General features: G+C 55.2%; 2 protein-coding genes across 2 annotated transcripts; both read right to left on the reverse strand.

The window, feature by feature from the left end:
- Positions 1-242: 242 nt before the first annotated feature.
- PRR18 (proline rich 18) lies at positions 243-875 on the reverse strand (the record flags this gene model as incomplete). Its single annotated transcript, XM_081141443.1, has 1 exon — positions 243-875. The coding sequence occupies one exon, from the start codon at positions 873-875 to the stop codon at positions 243-245; it is 633 nt and encodes a 210-aa protein (XP_080997569.1).
- A 2,576-nt stretch (positions 876-3,451) lies between these two features.
- Positions 3,452-14,950, reverse strand: SFT2D1 (SFT2 domain containing 1). Its single transcript, XM_081140921.1, has 8 exons — positions 14,812-14,950; positions 12,098-12,184; positions 11,503-11,585; positions 10,316-10,397; positions 8,354-8,389; positions 6,799-6,857; positions 5,299-5,328; positions 3,452-3,953 (listed from the first exon to the last, which is right to left on the reverse strand). Exons 1-8 carry the CDS (start codon positions 14,872-14,874, stop codon positions 3,914-3,916), a joined length of 480 nt encoding a protein of 159 aa, XP_080997047.1. The 5' UTR covers positions 14,875-14,950; the 3' UTR covers positions 3,452-3,913.
- Positions 14,951-17,386: the final 2,436 nt, after the last annotated feature.

A 17,386-nucleotide genomic window follows, 5' to 3' on the forward strand; every position in this document is an offset into this window, starting at 1 on the left:
CTGGGGCGGTCCGGGCTGGGGGCGGGAGTGGCCTGGGCAGGAGGCTGTCTGTGTCCACAGGGGCCCGGGACACGTGGGTGGTCCAAGGACGAGGCTGCGTGTCGCCCAGGGGGTCGCCCGGGTGGAGCCGCAAGTCCAGGGTGGGCTGTGGGCGCCGGGCGAGCGCGTCCGGCCCGGCGGCTCTGCTCCCGGGGCGCAGGGAGCGGGGGCGGGTGGGCGCCGGGCGGGTGGGCCGGGGGCGCTCAGGGGGGCGCGTCCAGGGCCCCGGGGCGGGGGCGCGCGGCGGTCGCCGACTCCACGCCGCGCAGCCACTCGGTGCACCTGCGGACCAGGCGCTCGTCGGGGGCCGCGGGCTCCAGCTCCACGTCCTCGTACCGGTGCCGGTCGCGGAGCAGCGACGCCGGGAGCGCGCGGCGCGGGCCGGGGCCCTTCGGGGGGCGCGCGTCCTGGGCCCCGGGGTCGCCGCCCCTCCGCGGACCCGCGGCCGTGGCTCGGGGGCCGGGGGCGAGCGGGCGCCGGGCGTCGGCGGAGGGCGCGGGGAGGGCCCGGTGGGGCCGCGCCGGCAGCTGCTGCTCCAGGTGGCGCCGCGGGACGGGCCGCGCGGCCTCGGGGGTGCGGCTCGGGGGGGAGCCCGCGGAGGGCCCCAGGGCGCTGAGGCCGGAGCCGCGCCGGGCCGGGGGCCGCCTCAGGGTGGCCGAGGGCCAGGAGCGGGTCGGCGGCGCCTCCGGCCCCTCCGGGGGCCGCTGCTTCTCGCGGGCGGGCGGCGCGGGCGGGGCGCAGGCGGGCACAGCCGCCTTCCGGGGGGCTCCGGGCCTGCGGGGGGGCGGGCGCGCGCCGGGGGCGCCCGGGGCCGGGGCGGGCGGCGGGAAGGGCATTGTGTCGCGCAGCCGGAGCGGCGGAGAGGACGCGCGGCCCTTCCTCCAGGCGTGGAGCCGGGCCCCGGCACTGGGGGGGCGCGCCCCTCGTCTCCCCTGCTACCCCCCCCCCCCCCCCCGTCCGCGCCGCCTCCCGCTCACCGGCCGGGAGCCAAGTCCCCTCCTTCCCTCCGCCCGGCCCCGCGCCCGCAGGAGGAGGCGGGCGCAGCGGGGCGCGGGGCGCGGGGCTGGAACCCGACGGGCGCCCGCGGCCAGGAGACGGGAGACGCCGCGGGGGGAGAGGGGACCGGCCCGGGGCGCGCGCTGCTTGTCGGCCTGAACCCCCGCGGGCCCCGCGCCTCCCACGTGCGGGGAAGGCGGCTGCGGGGCGGGCGCGAGGCTGGGAAAAGGCGTCTCGGCTCCGTGTCTGCGTTTGAACCCCGTCGGCCCCCTGCTGAGCGGCGGGCGCTTCAAAATTAAAAACCTAGTTTTCTGTGAAAAAGCAACGGAGGCGCTTTGGTTCTGCGGCGACGACACGGGAGAAACTGGACAGTCACGCGCCTGCGTGTCCGCGGCCGCGGCCGGGCTCCAGCGGAGGCGTCCCCGGTCCCCGGTCCCCTGCGGCAGGTCGGAGGCCCCTGAATAGCTGAGACCCGACGGCGAAGGCCGGGGACCCCCCCCCCCGCAGGGCCGCGTTGCTCCAGGGCGCCCGCGGGGGAAACGGGGCGCCCGCGGCACCTTGGACCGTGTGGGCGCCGAGGAACAGCGACCCCGCCGAGATCCCCAAACCGCGTGGGCCCTGCCCTTCCCGGGACCACCAGCGCCGCGGCCCAGGCGGGCGAAAGCCACGCAGCGGTGGGTGCGCCCACGTGTGCCCAGAGCCAGCGGTGCCCGGGCAGGACGCCCCCGCCCCCCCCCCCCCCCCCCCCGGCCGCCGCTGCCCCGCCGCACCCCCGCCCGTGTTCCAGCCGAGGTGGCTGCGGGCAGGGCCGGAGGCGCGCACGACCCTGACGGTGCCAGAAACGGTCCTCACGGCGGCCGGGAGGGGAAGGTTAGCACCGCGATCTCCCCCAGCACCCCCAAACGCCCCACAGGTCAGTCTCCAGAAATGTGCAGGTGCAGCTTCAAGACACAGCTCGGGCTGTCCCGTCACTCGGAGGCCCTCCGGCTCCCACCGGGGCCTGGGGCCCTGTCCGCCCGGCTCAGGAGTGCTGAGCGCCTCGGCGCAGGTCTCCGCAGGCTCAGAAAGCGCCCGTGCGCCGTCCCCCAGGCTGTGGGACCAGCTGTGAGCAGGAGCAGCGGAGTTTTGCCAGGAGTGGAGGACTGGAGATGGGGGGAAGGGGTCAAACACCTTTTCCTGTGGGCACAGCCCAAGAGGGAAGCTACTGAGACCAACCAGCAGTTGGACAGACACCCAGAGACTTGAGCGGGGCGTGGCCCCGGCAATGGCTTCTCTCCGCTCCCTCCCTCCCGGCAGCCTCCCAGTGCTCACGGGGCAGTCCCATAAGAACCCACGTGTCCACTGAAACTCCCCTGGCTTGTCACTCTCCACTCCACAGGGAAACGGGGGCCGGGGGCACCCCAACATCACACAGCTCCAGCAGGTGGGTGGGGAGGAGCTACGACCCAGCAGTAGGGTTCCAGAGCCCCCACACTGAGGTCTGTAGGCTGGGGACGGGTTAAGCAGAAACTAGCAGAAACTGGGCATTTCTTCCAAGAGAAAGTGAGGTTCACCACTGCCATGCACGTCTCCCCAGACTGGTCACTGGAGACCTGGCCTGAGGGATGTCAAAGGTCAGCCAAAGCCTTTTTTTTAAAATCCTCACCTGAAGATGCCTTTTTAGAGAGAGGGAGAGACACTGATGTGAGAGAGAAACACCAATCGGTTGCCTCCCAAGTGCACCCGACTGGGACCCGGCCACCACCTTTTGATGCACAGGACGTTCCAATCACCTGAGCCACACCAGACAGGGCACCTGCGAAGCCTTTTTTGTCCCAAGAATTTGGGATCCGCAGCTGGTTGAATCCACACGCGTGGAGCCTGCGGATGCAGTGGGCCGGCTGGGCCGTTCTGCTTTCCACGGAGCACAGGCCCACCCCCAAGGCTACGGTCAGGCCTGCGGGAGCGTGTGCCTTCTGCACCGAGGCAGCACTGTGCCCGTTCCCCAGGTGGGGCCGGACCTGCGTGTCCCTTTCAGGGTCTCCTTTGGTGAAAACCCCACCATGCTGTCTGCTTCTCCACCTCGGCTCCACCTCAAGCAGGCTCTTCTTTCCCTCGGTCCCCCAGCCCTGGGTTGCTGGTGGCTGGTCACCTCACCTGCCCAGACCTGGCTGTCAGCTCCCTCCACCCTGCACCCAGACCCTCCTCCTGGTCTTCCCCCTTGCTGTGCTCAGGACACACCCTGGACAACACACCTGCAAATGCACTTGGGGCACAGTCCTACCATCTTCTACACACCTGTGCCGTGAGCATCAGCGAGACTGTGGCTCACACATGCTCCACAGAGAAACCAGAGTCCACACCAAGTTCTACCAAACTGCACCAAAGTGCCGCTCACTTAAAAGATTTTAAATTTGATCCAGAAAAGGTTATTTTTCCAAGAATGGGTTTATTTCAAAAGTGTAAAGATTTATATATTATTTTTATTACATATAATAAACAATTTTTAGTTTAAAGTAAAAATTTTCACATTTAAAGTATTTTTTTAAAAAGTATTTTTAAAGTCTAGATATTTTAGAAGAACCAAAAAAGTTGACTATATGGCACAGCACAGATTTATCCTTAAATATTCACATCTCAAATGCTGTTTAGAAAAGATTAAAAGACTGGCTAAAAGTCATTCACAATGGGCGATGATTAAGCTCTCCCTGTGTCTGGAAGAGTATTAATGACACAGAATCTAGCGTTACAAGCATCCTGCAGTGTATCGAGCTCGACTTCACCAGGGCACAGGCGTCCCGACTGGCACTGCAGTGGGCAGGGAGTGGCCACGTATCAGGAAAACATGTTCCACCCAGAACAGCAGCAACTTCAAGCCCCTTTGTGAAGTTGCTGGGGTTTAGCCCAGGAGGGAGGAACAGCATTTCAGGACGGCATCCCTGGTGGGGAAAGGAGAAAACAACGTAACCACCTGCCCACTGTCAGAGAACATTTCTGCCAACAGACAAGTGCACGACCATCTGCGTTAGAACTCGGGGACCGGACACCTCACTGTGCTGAGCATCCTGGAATCAAGAGCGCAGTTGGACACACTGGTTAATTTCTGAAGTGACACTTACTTTAGGAACCTTTACCAGCACATCCACTAATCTTACTATAAAGGAACAGATTTAAATACCAAAGATAACCAAACAAAAGGACTCATTTAAAAAAAAAGGCTGGATTTTAAAAAAACAAACTGTAACTGCATGCTCAGAATTTTAAAAATTCATGTGATAAAATCCATTTGCCTTTAGTACTTTCTCTGTCTGCAGTATTACTAATACTTGTGTTTACTGGAACCTATTGTTTTTATGAAGCCTGTCAGAAGCAGGCACCCGAGCTGGAGCCCTGGGGGCCGACCTGCACCTTGCTCTCTGTGCAGGATCCGCACTCTGGGGGGAGGGCGGGCCCCGTTCTGGAAGCCTTGCCATGGCTGTGAGCTCGCGTTGCGGGGAGTGGCACCTGTCTAGGCGACCTCGCCCCTCGCTGAGAAAGGGCAGGGACCTCCTGCAAAGGGCCAAGCAAGGAAGTCACTCCAGTGCTCTTGCTCCGCAGCTTGCACACTGGACTCAACCACAGCTGGCTTTTCTTCCTTGAGTTTACCCGAAAGAATTATCCCCTTGGAATTCAATAGAAATAGAATTTCTACCCGTTTCCTTCACTGTTCTTATTAGGCACACAACTGCTGTTTCTCATGCACAACCTGTGTTTCCAGATTTTACAAAGAAGCAAAGCTGTGTGTCAACAATGTTTCTGACTCAGATTTAAGGCTACAATCAGTCTTGCTTCCCCCCCACGACCACATTAAGTGCATTTCTCTGAAAAAGCATAAATGGTCTTGACAAAGAATAAATGTTTCTACTGGCTCAAAACAGCACCCATGTGTCAGACCTCCCTTTTCCACTAACTTCCTTTTTTTAAGTAGAATTTGTTTTGCTGGTGTCTCCACATCCTATTTACTGAACATTTGCAGTCATGGAAGGATCCAGAATCCCGTGTCCAGGTTCCACGGCTGCAAAGGTTCTGGTTGAGGCAGAAGTTAAGTCCCAGCCTGCCCACTACACGCGCTGAGTGCCCTTACACACAGGCTCCTCCTACTCACCTCACTTACACTTTCATCATTTCCTTTAGGGGGAAAGTCAGCCTCATAAGTAACAATTTAATGTGAAAATTACTAAAACTGATGTATTTTTGTGAAGCTACTCAGAGGACCAGAAACCGATGGGATTCAAACAAGCTCACCTCGCATACGGGATGTAGGACAGGCTGTACCTGCAAGAGAAAGGCCAGCTGTTGAAACGTAACCTAGACAACGCCGTGTTCCAACACCACAAAGTAAAGCAGCACATTACAGCAAGGTTCTTCTCCACACCTGCCCAACCAGCACAACAGCACCGCCCAGGACGAGTTAGAAATGCAGATCACTAGGCCACACCACCCATCTCCTGAGTGTGAAACTCCATGTTTTCAAAACTCTCCAAGGAACTTTGACGCCTGCTAACGTCTGAGCTTATTATAATAAAAAGGCTACCCCCTTAAAGTTACTTTTTAAAAACATATTTTTACTGATTTCATAAAGAGGGGGAGAGAGAACCATCAATGATGAGAGTCACTGATCGGCTGCCTCCTGCATGCCTCCCATTAGGGACTGAGGAGCCTGCAACCCAGGCACATGCCCTGACCGGGAATCGAACCTTGATCTCCTGGATCATAGGTAAATGCTCAATTACTGAGCCACACTGGCCAGGCTAAAGTTATTTTCTAAATAGAAACTATCAAACAATTGAGAATAAACATATTCTCCCTTAGGGGCAAATCATTAAATATAGATAACGAAATAAAAAGCAACATATTACAGAAACGACTGAGGGATTCAAGTTAAAAATTTTCACATTTCACCAAGAGTGAAACCTCTCCACAGGGTCCCTTTGTAACAGGCAATAAGGGCATTTAACATTCGTTGACGGTACATGTATTGGTGGAAAGGTAGAAACAGGCCCAAAAAAGATGATCCCAGACTGGGTACCATCAAACAGGAGACCGAAAAGAGCAAAACCAGGGAGAGGGTTCCTGACTCCTGGAAGGAAAAAACAAAAAGCTCTAAAGGTAAAGGAAAAACACTCTAATCTCTAACGTGTGGGAAGCCTTCCCAGTCTCCCAGGGAAGCGTGCAAGGAGGGCACATCGAGTCCATCGCACGCGAAGGGCCTTCCCTGCAGCTGGACTGGGGGCGGCCAGGATGTGCTCACCAAAGGCAAAGCATGAGGGGGGAGGAGGGGTGACTGACACTGGGAGGGGCAGAGGCAGAGCAGAACCTTCAGTGCTCATCGCTGCGGATTCCCACGGAGTCAGCAGCAGCACGAACTGCAACACACCTGCCCAGCGAGCTGCAGACCCCCACTCCCCCGGGCTCAGCCGTGACACGGCCTCACCCCTGTGGATTCATGTGGTGTCATTTTTGCTCACATATCAGAAGACCAGTGAGTCATCCTGGTGTAACTATGCCAGTGCCCCCCCCCCCCCCAAGTCTCCCTGCCTGACTGCAGCCACCCCTGAGGCCGGCCTACGTCCCACGGGGGACACTGCAGACTCCACTCATCTGACCCCTCGGGAGGCCGGCCCCCTCCTGGGCTCATGCTCAGCCACCAGATGAAACCCCAACAACTTTCCTAGGCTCACAGGCTCAGAACAAGGTGCGCATCACAGCTCAGGGATGGTAACTTCCTGTGAGGGCAGGACTTACCAGGTCATCGACAGGAACTGCAATATGCAGAATAGTAAGGCCAGCCCCTTCTTGTGCCACTGACAGCAAGAGACAGACATAATGAGGAAAGGATTTTTCAAACCATTTTTTCACAACCACGTTTAACTCTTCCCCTTCAAAAATGTAAGACGATAGGTCCATTTTATTAAATCTTAGTATGACAAATTTAAGACTCAATAGATGTGAAACTTAACTATCCATAGAGTATATTTCCTTTATAAAATTCTGTGTCCATTAACTTAGATACTGCTAAATACATGGCATTAAATCAGTGAACTGAACATACCAAAACTCTGCAATGTGAGGTCCTTAAAGCAAATGTTAACGTTCCTAAATCAACACTTAAAACCCCACGGAGTTACTAGACTTACATCCTACGTAGAATTACAGACTTTACTTGGTCTCACTTGCTCCTTTCCGTGAGTTATTTTTTGAAGGAAAACTGTATTTTATTGTGATCTTCTGGAGTAATGTATAATAAACAGTTTCCACGAAAGTTTTTAAATGACCCATTTTTAGAATTCCTTGTCCATTCTTAATCTTCATTTATTTATTTAACCTACTGATTATAAACAAACAGGCTGCTAGCCCATTCCAAAATCAGAAACCAATTTTCCACAGGGATACGCAAAAATTGTTAAGAATATTCCTTTCACTTATCAATGGGAATGTGTTGTAAGTAAATTCCCACAGAACTAAAGTTCAGTCCTGACAGTGTCAAAATTAAAAGGAAAATCAGAACCGCTTTTGCTACAGCATTTCTAAGACATGACACACTACCCCTCCTTTAAACGGAGGCGTTTTGTCGATGGCTCAAGAGCCACCTCAAAGCCTTCTGGGGAGCAGGCCGGAAACCATCAGTCCACATGAAGGGCCAGGAGCCAGGTACCTGAGCTGAACTGTAACAGTGAGCTCTGTAGGGATAATGAAGCTGTTCGCCTCGCCCGGGTGGTACGGGACTAATGGAAGTTTTTGCTCATTTGTTTTGGTTTGATTTCTGGCCCTTCCTGTGTAGTGGCTTCGACAGTCTGTGCCCATAACGTGCCTTCGTCAGCGGCTACCTCCGCCCTAGCCGAGCAGACAGAGGCCTCTCCCAGCTCAGGGCTGACGGAGGAGCCTGAGCTACAAGGAAGGACAAGCTCGCCTCTGCCCATTTCAGGTGCGGAATCGAAGGCAAGTCTAGCCACCCACTGGGTGTCACCACACAGTACCTTAGGGACACATCTTTGGGGGGTTTTTTGTTGTGCTTTTTTTTTTTAAGTATATCTTTATTGATTTCAGAGAGAGGAAAGGAGAGGGAGAGAGAGAGAGAGAGAGAGAGAGAGAGAAAGATCAATGATGAGAGAGTCATTGATCGAGCCCACAACCTGGGCATGTGCCCTGACCGGGAATTGAACCCCAATTGCCTGGATCCCAGGCTGATGCTCAATCGCTGAGCCACGCCCGGCCGGGCTTTGGTGGGTTTTAAGAAGCCAGACTTTGAGCTCCTCTGAGGTAGCCCAGTTAGTGAAGCAGGCGTGGCCAATGTACTTACCCAGAGAGCAGCACACAGGGTAAGCACGAAACACAACTGGGGGAGGAAAGAAAGAACTGTGAGTCTGCATCCTCTCAAAGCTTAGTAAGAATGCATCCACTCCCTGCCTTCATCTGCATGGATAACATACTCAGAACAAGCCGGTGAGACAGCCGACTCCTGCTCTGTGCACACACTCCAGGGGCTATTCTACTTTAGAGTCTACGACCGCAATGCTCCCTGGCAAATGGAAGCACCTAGAAAATAATATGCTGAGTAAGTCAACAGAAAGAATGTTAAAGAGTGATTTAGTGACAAAAGCTGTTCTTAGGAATGACCATGTCCATGCTCAGTCACCACACTACCAACATGGCACTTAGTGCCGCTGAGACACAGTTGATTGCTTTACCCAGTTCATTCCATGAGGAGCCTCCTGCGATGCCGTTCACACAGAGACAGCGTTACCACTCCACATGTCTGTGCCCTCAGGAGGCAGGGAGTTGCAAGGGGGGGGCAGGTAACAGCAACAGGGACAGGCAGGACTCTGGAGACAGAGAAATAGGCGACATCCCAGTCTGACGCCCACTAGCCGAGTGTTCTGGGTTAAGACAGTTACTTGTCTAGACCTCAGCCGTCTTCCCTTTGAAAGGGCAGCAGCTACCCACCAGCTCTACAGGGGCACGTGAGAAACACATCAGAGCATGTCTGTAATGCGCTCGGGGAGGGGGGGTGGCTGGCACTTAGAAGGCGCTAAGTGTCCGTATTCCTTTACCTTCGCTATTGGGCACAAGCCTATGTCAGCAGCAAATGAGACTCTGCCAAGCGTCCGAGTAGGAATGTTCTGACAAGTCATCACTAACATGAGACCAGTGAATAACTAATGGTCTCGCTGGGGAGACACTTTATGTTTCTAAGTGTCTGAACACCTCCCGACCTTGTGCTCGTTAGAGAACATCACTGAGACCGGTCTCAGGGTGTCCCAAACAAAATAACCTACGTAAATCTTAGTGAAATACCAACCTGCCACAGCCCAACAGCGTAAGGTAACTTCTCAGTGACCTGGGTAAGTTAAACATTAATACGTATGCTGCTATACGAGCTAGTATAGGAAACTCAAAACTGTTGAGAAAGTCAGAATATGATGAAGCTCAATAAAGACACAAATAAAAAGGCTACAAATAAAAAGCAAGGAGAAGGCACACGTCACAGCTGAAAATGTTTCCAAACCTGTGAAACTGCAAGATTAGCTGTGTTTGAAAAGCAAATTAATAGTTAAAAGGATAAACTAGCTACGCTAACATTTCAAGTCAGAAACATGCTTTCAGGGGAAAGAACTCTGGGAGAGACACCAAACAGGCACATGAGCACCAGAGGCTCCGCGGAGAGGGGCTCAGGTCCCCTCAGCACATCACACCCCAAACGGCCATCTGTGAAGACCCCCAAATGCAGGACAGAGAACCTTGAATGAAAGAGGGACGACCCAACAGCCACAGACAGGGCCCACCCGCAAGGGCTGGCACAGGGACAGGAACTGCAAGTAAAGCCCTGCTGTTGGAAGTGTTTGTCAACTAGCCAACCGGGAGGGACAAAGCCAGGGGACAGGCCACTGAAACCAATGCCAACCCTCCCTGAGAAGACTCAAATGGACCCAGAAGTGACCTGTCCTCCAGCCCTGTCCTCCAAAGAGCACACACAGCAGCCCATAAGACACGCTCCCAGGGCTGGACCATAAAACACAGCGAGCTTGGATTTTCACTTTAACTGCAGAGCGCTAGCGTTAGACAGGTGCATGGGAAGTGGGATGTACCCAGGCGATCGTGTAGGGGACGCTGCATCACCCAAACTCTTCAGTCTCAGCCCTAAGGACACCATTGTCAAGCACAACAAGAGAAACGCGACAAGTACTCGCAGGAAAATGGGCACTTGCTTATAAAATAACACAACAAATACTTCAATAGTTTTTATGTTTTCATGTTTACTTACAATCATAATAACTGTCGCAAGCAATCTTGTGGTTTCAAACATTTTCTTGAGTTGCTTGAAGGGTCCCATCAAAAAGCATGTGCTGTTCGAGACAAACAGAAGAGCTGAGAGGCGGCCGACTGACCCCTGGTTACACAAACGCTCTCAAGAGAAGACATCCTGAGAGTTGACTCAGTAACAATCTCTCACTAAACCTGGCTTATTTTTCCTTAATGTTAAGAGGAACCTTGAGTCTTCTATCAGACATGAATGCCTTTTCACAGTGACCCACACTGCTACTTACAGCTCCACGTGAGCACGGGAGCCAAAGCCACCTCAAACTGGCGAGGCTGTTTTCACTGTGTGCCAGTGTCACCACCACCTTCTCATCTGCGGGCACAGTCCACAGCAGAACAATGAAAAAAGGACACCAGTGACCGTCAGGGCAGAGCCTCTCACAGCTACTCCAGAGCCGTGCTAGTCAGCTTCCTTCAGACCAGTCTGGACGACAGTCACAGGAACGAGCCCAGGAGAGCGGGCTGAGCCTGGCCTTGGCTCATGCACATTTACTGGACAATACCCTGATCCAGAAAACTCCTGGAGACACAGTCACCTCAGAGAGGTAAGCGCACAGAAACGCAGAGCTCTTAAATCTGATAATTGCACCAGCATATGTCAGTACAAAGATGCACCCAGGAAGCCTCAAAGAGGGGTCCCCAAGGCCAACCACCATGCCTCTGTATCACCACCCTGACTTCCTGCACAGCACATGTCCATACCTTCCCGCTGGGCTGCAGGTCACCTGACCAGCTCCCTCACTGAGAGTGGGACGCAGGCTTCCTGAGAGCAGGGACTTGGGGCTCCGCAGAACTGTCGGGGGAAGACTGCCTCATCCCCTCACTAGGCACATCCCCAAATGCTGGATGGGGGTGGTAACAGTGCCCACCTCATAAACTGGGGGTAGAAGCAACTCTGGCACACAGCGAGTGCCCCACATGCTAGCTACTCCTACCTTGAACACTATGATAGCAGCTGGCACACACGACAGCAGTCAACACATAGTTACCCAACGAATGTGGATTTTGTGACTGAGTCCACCCTACATCAGAGCTACAGAAACATGTCCTATCAGGAAAATGTTCATCAGGAAGGAAAATTTTGAGGCGATAGCAAATGAAACATTTTGAGAAGCTGACGCGGGCACATACCTGGCTAAGGCGGCAATATTTCCAAAGGTGTAAAACACTGCGAAAAGCTTTATGCCCCCTGGGAGCCACAGCAGTCCAGTCCCCTGAGTCAAGACACCAGAGTTACTTCAGTTTACCATGGCAACGGCATCAAACGAAATGCACCACAACAGTGTAATATAAATGTGCAACAGTGTAAGTTCTCAGTATAGATGTGCTCCATAGTCTCTGATGGTATCATTTTAAAATGTTAATTTTCAATGTTATTTACTAATTTGTATCTTGTGTCTATCTGCATATAAATGAGCCACAACACAATGTCCTATACGTGAATCTCCCTACTTAAACATTCCTTTCCAATGGCAAGTTAAAAAAGGTAACTAACATCTAAATGACTGACTCTGTGGCTCTTTTGATTCTTCTTAAATGACATTATTTTAACAAACCATGGCCCCCCAAATATTAATTTCTACATCTTTGTATTGGTCTCTGCTCCTTTATTCCAGTGACTGACTAGGCCCCATCAAGCAGTCTGAGAGCAATCCAGATAGGGCGACTGCTTGTTGGCACATGGGGCACAGAGCAGAAATGACCACACAATCCCATCTTCACTCACGAGGATGGAGAAGCAGATGCCGCTCACAAAGCAGATGGCGAACCACTTCAGCCTGGTGTTGAAGCTCAGGGATGAGGCGTCCAGGACCTTAGGAGGCGGGGGATCAGAACATGTGCTTAAGTCACCACACACCAATCGGCTCTTTATGCTAAGTTAAGGCAGGTTGCATTTTAACCCACAGTGTGGATGGGTCTCTGTGCTATTCTGCATATTGTAATGCCGTTTAACAACATTAAGACCCCATGACTGTTAAGAGAAGTATGAACATGGTCTGGGACCAGATGGTCCTGAGGAACCACTGTCACCTTCGGTAGGTGTGGTAGCAGGGCTGTGCTCATGTTTAAAGAGCACTTATCTGCTGGGGCAGTACATACACTCTGATATGGATGAAATGACATAATGCATAAGACATATTATAAAACACAGGGTAAATAAAAAAAAGCAAAGATTCAACAAGATGGGCAAACTGTTGACAGGTGAGGCTGGGTCGTGGTACAGGGGCTCACCATACCTCTCAGCGGCTGTCTAGGTTGCTTAGATTTAAGTGTCCTATGCGCAAAGCAGAGAAACCCAGGCGAAGTGGGGGGAGCTGGAGAGGGCAGAGGAAGGAACTGGGCAAGGACGAGGCTTCAGCTGAGTTCAGGGCAGGGCTGCAGTGCCAGCTGCTCAGGGTCAGTGCTGCCTTGAGCAGGGCCAGCCTTCTGGAGCCTACCTCATGCCAGCTGCTCACTGTCTGGAGGCTGGGGGCGGAGTGGGGGTGGCTGCAGGAGCTCCAGGGTGAGCAGAGGGGTACAGCCACTGGGGGATACACCCCCCTGATGATGGGGACCTGGGTGGCAACCTGTAGTGCCTACCATTAGACACACTGACAACTTTCCCTGTAAAGAGTTCTTCCCAAACCAGCTCATGAAAGCCTTGGTATCTGCCCAACCAGCATTACAAACACATCTGTCAAACCACCATTTATCCTAGAACAACGACATTCCGTATGTCATGCAAATTCTAACCACCGTGTGGGAAAAAGCAGTACTCTGCATACTTTACACAGCAGGACAGTGCAGCATGCAGCAATGCTAAGTACACCATTAAAACTTATTTTCCCAGTAAGCAGAAAAGTATCAAGAACAGCTCCTCCAAGAAACTAGAAACATACAATAAGAGTGTATTTTCCAGAATAATGAAGTAAAAACAAAGGTTTACACGCAAAAGCTCAAAATACCTTTGGCTACATCCTTACCTGAGTCGATTAATCTGTGAATCCTTATGTAGCATGAAAAGTAGATAAAAATAACTGAATAAAGATTCTGTCAAAGTAACACATCACTTTTTAACACACTTTAAATCTCTTAAAATATTTCGTTTAATTCAGACATTATTTCTAGCAGCGTCATCTGTTCGCTGGATTTTAAACAAAGAACGAGCTTGCCTGTAAAAACATCTGAATTTCACTCCTTCCACTAGGAAGAACACCCATCAAGCATATTTTAACCACACAGAACAAAATGAACCCTGAAGACTGCACACGACGTAGGAAATGACCCAGTCGCGCCTGGAAAACGGGAACCGTACCCCGAGACAGGCTGACTTCTGCGTGGTGAGTCCGCATGACCGGAGCGGGCACGAGAAGAAAAAGCGCCCGTTTCACTTTCTTACAAGTTCAAATCGCTCCACTGTTAGCAAGTTCAGTGCTTGGCTCGCAATGGCCAGTTTATTTTCTCTCAGATACATTGTACTTGTTTTTCTAACAGGAGGTGTTTCCCCGTGTTCCGTCTTCCACGGGATGATCTTTAAAATGTAACTGATCCAGTAAGTAGGCAGTAGACAGACAGACAGACAGACGGGAGCAGAGGAGGACAGGTGCAGAGCGCAGAGGTCACCAGGGCAGAAAGCACCCCCACCCCCGTGCCTAGCAACGGGCAGAAACGGGACCCCAAGGACCCCAGGGTCACCTCTCCCCCAGCACATGGTTGGTCGTGAGGCTGGGACCCCCCCGACCTTTCCTCCCCTGGCACGTCACTAGTCGCGTGGTAGGCCCCCTTCGAGGGCGAAGTGTGCATACATTTCGGGGGGACACCCTGCCTTTAGGGGTTCCTGCGTTACCCTCATGATTTGCAAACTGGTTCGCCTCGGGCTCTGACCCCTCCGGCTAGTCCGGGGTCCTGCCCCAGCCGCGCTGAACAAGCACACGGAAGGGAGGGCGGGCGGAGGGGCGAGCGAGGCCCCAACCCTACCCGGTTCCGAGCGCCCGTCCCTGGCGGGCAGGCCGGCCCGCGGCGCGCCCGGCAGAGCTCGCAGGACGCAGTTTCACTCCCGTTTTTAACTCGGCGGAGGAAGCCGCCTCCCCAGACCCCGTGGGAAAGCCGGCGCGGGCTCGTTACCCCTCGCGGCGCTTCACGCGGCTTCGCTTCGCTCCCAGCCTCCAAAGGACGCGGCCCCCCATTCACCTCCCGGGCAAGCGGGGGCGGCGGCCTCAGGGTCCGGGCTCCGCAGCTCGCAGGACCGAGCCTCCCCCGCGGCGCAGCGGGGTGCAGCGGGGGGCGGGCTGGCCGGCAGGGAGGACGGGCAGCAAACGGGCTCGGGCTCAGACTCCGCGGAAACTGGGGCGCCCCCTCCTCCCGGAGCTGGCCGAACCCCCGCACCCCGGCGCGGGCAGAGCAGCCCCGCCCACCTTCCCCGCTCGGCCCGCCGCCGCCGCGGCCCGGACGGGCTCCCACCTGCGCGGTCAGGCCCTGCTCCTCGTCCTCGTCGCCGCTCAGGACCCGCCGCAGCTTCTCCATGGCCCCGCTCCCGGGCCGCAGCGGCCCGCACTCGCTCCCCGGCCTCCCGTGCCCGCGGAAGAACCCGGAACCCGGAAGTCCCCAGGCCGACCGGAAATCCGGGTGCCCCGCTTCCGGCGCGTCAGCGCTGCCCGTGCGGCCGCCGCCGTGGCAGCGCGCATGCGCACCGGGGTTCCTCGGCCTGAGGGTTCTGAGCCCTCCCGCGGTGGTTCGTGGGAATCTGAGCCGGGGCCGCGCTGCTTCCCCGCCGGCCCGCTGGGTGGACTGGCCTCGAGGGGTCGCAGAGCAGCAGCTCGCGTGTCCACAGTCGCTGCCTCTCATCGCCTGAGGTCCGGACGCAGCAGACGCAGGGCCGCTGCTGGGTGGATGAAACCGACCCACGAACGCAGTGCTCAGGCCGCGGGGTGCTCAGACCCATGTGCTGCGCTCGGGCCCACGTGCTCAGGCCCTCGTGCTGCATTCACACCCACGTGCTCAGGCCCTCGTGCTGCATTCAGGCCCACGTGCTCAGGCCCACGTGCTTCATGCACCCCCCCACGTGCTCAGGTCCACGTGCTATGCACACCCAAGTGCTGCACTGACCCACGTGCTCAGACCCACGTGCTGTGCTCACCCACGTGCTCAGGCCCACGTGCTGCATTCACACCCACGTGCTCAGGCCCTCGTGCTGCATTCAGGCCCACGTGCTCAGGCCCACGTGCTTCATGCACACCCACGTGCTCAGGCCCACGTGCTTAGGCCCACGTGCTGCATTCACACCCACGTGCTCAGGCCCACGTGCTTCATGCACACCCGTGCTCAGGTCCACGTGCTGTGCTCACCCACGTGCTCAGGCCCACGTGCTTCATGCACACCCACGTGCTCAGGCCCTCCTGCTGTGCTTGCCCACGTGCTCAGGCCCTCGCGCTGTGCTCACCCACGTGGTCAGGTCCTCGTGCTGCGCTCAGACCCTCGCCCCGGCCCCCTTGAGGAGAAGCGCAGGGGGGGGGCAGACGGCGCCGACAGATGGGCCGCGCGGGCAGCATCTCGCCAGGAAGGAGCCGGGGCAGCAGGCCCGCGCTCTCCCGCCCCGCGCAGCCTGGCCCCACGGCACCGCACACCTGCTCTCCAGAGGCCCACGAGAGGAGACGGGGCCCCTCACTCACACCGTGGGGTGCTCACGCGGTTCCCCTGCGACCCGGAGCTTGAGCGAGAACCCCTCCGCCTGGGGGACAGCAGCCGGCTCATGGTCCCGGTTTTGCATAAAACTCTGCGGCCGCCGGAGCAGCGCCCGCTGCGCCCTGGCCAGCGCCGGGTGAACGGCCCGAGCAAGCTGGGGCGGCCTTTCCCCTCTTACCCTCCGTGCAGTGTGGATGCCAGAGAGCCTGGAGCTTTCCACGCGCGCCACGGCGAGGTCACCAAGCCACAGGCTCCGCTTTGCAACTTGGGGTGGTAGTGACAAGCCCTGCTGTTTTATTACATCACCCACTCTGTTCCCTAAAATCTGACAATTAAAGGTGGCAGCATCTCGCCAGGAAGAAGCTGGGGCAGCGGCTGCCCTCCTGAGTTCAGTGGAGAGTTTATTAACCTCATTACAAGACCCCCTAGAAAAGCAGAGCACACGCTTCCTCTGATAAAAGCCCAATGCTCACATTTGTCAGGCAGAACATGATTACATTTGGCCTATTTATACCAAAGAGTGAGGTCTTATCGTGTCCTTAACTGAAAAAGTCAGAAAACATGATAAACATCTGCTGCAAAATAATAAACCTCAATGGTTCTAGTTAATAAAAGTACATCTAGAAATATCCTTAAGGATTTTCCTTTTGAAGTATAGTAACTTCAGTTTTCCGTGTGCAAGACGATAACTGACACCCTCGCTTTCCAAGGACGCAAGGTTGAACCATGTGAAATGGTCTGTGTCCACCTGGCTGCAGGAAGCAGACTGAGCCAAAGACAGGTTCAGAGAGAGGAGCTAGTCAGCGAGGCCGAGGCTGCCTGCCCGGGGCTGGCCCATGGGAGCTGGGGCGTGTGGTCCTTTCTGCAGGTAACTGCCCCCAAATGTGGCCAACACTCCATCCCCTGCCCGGAGCTCTGCCCCCAAGGGACCTCACGCCCAGCCACCGCCCTACACCAGCTGAGGAAAGGGGCTCTGTTCCTGGAGGGTTTTAGAGGAACCCCGTGAAGGCATGTGGGAACCCTTCCCTAATGGCAACATTGTAACCATTTTGAAAGGTGATATAGAACCTCTTAAATTTCCTCTTCCTGTCACTAAGATTTCATAGTCTTGGTGGAAATGTGGAGTGTCAAACTCTCAAGTGACAATGACACTTGAATTGAGCCCGTGTGGTTGGAAGTACCTTGGAGGGCAGAACCCAGGAGTGTGGGATAGATGCAGTAATATTCAATCACTGGTCGTTCACTGTCCCATCAGATTGCCTGAATCACTTCTGTGGACGAGACCGCAAATCTTGATACAAAAAGGAACATAGTAGCTTTTCTTCCTTAAGGACCGGCCCCAGAATGCTCTGTG

This window comes from Miniopterus schreibersii, assembly GCF_964146895.1.
Source record: "Miniopterus schreibersii genome assembly, chromosome: 6".
Lineage (NCBI taxonomy): Eukaryota > Metazoa > Chordata > Mammalia > Chiroptera > Miniopteridae > Miniopterus > Miniopterus schreibersii.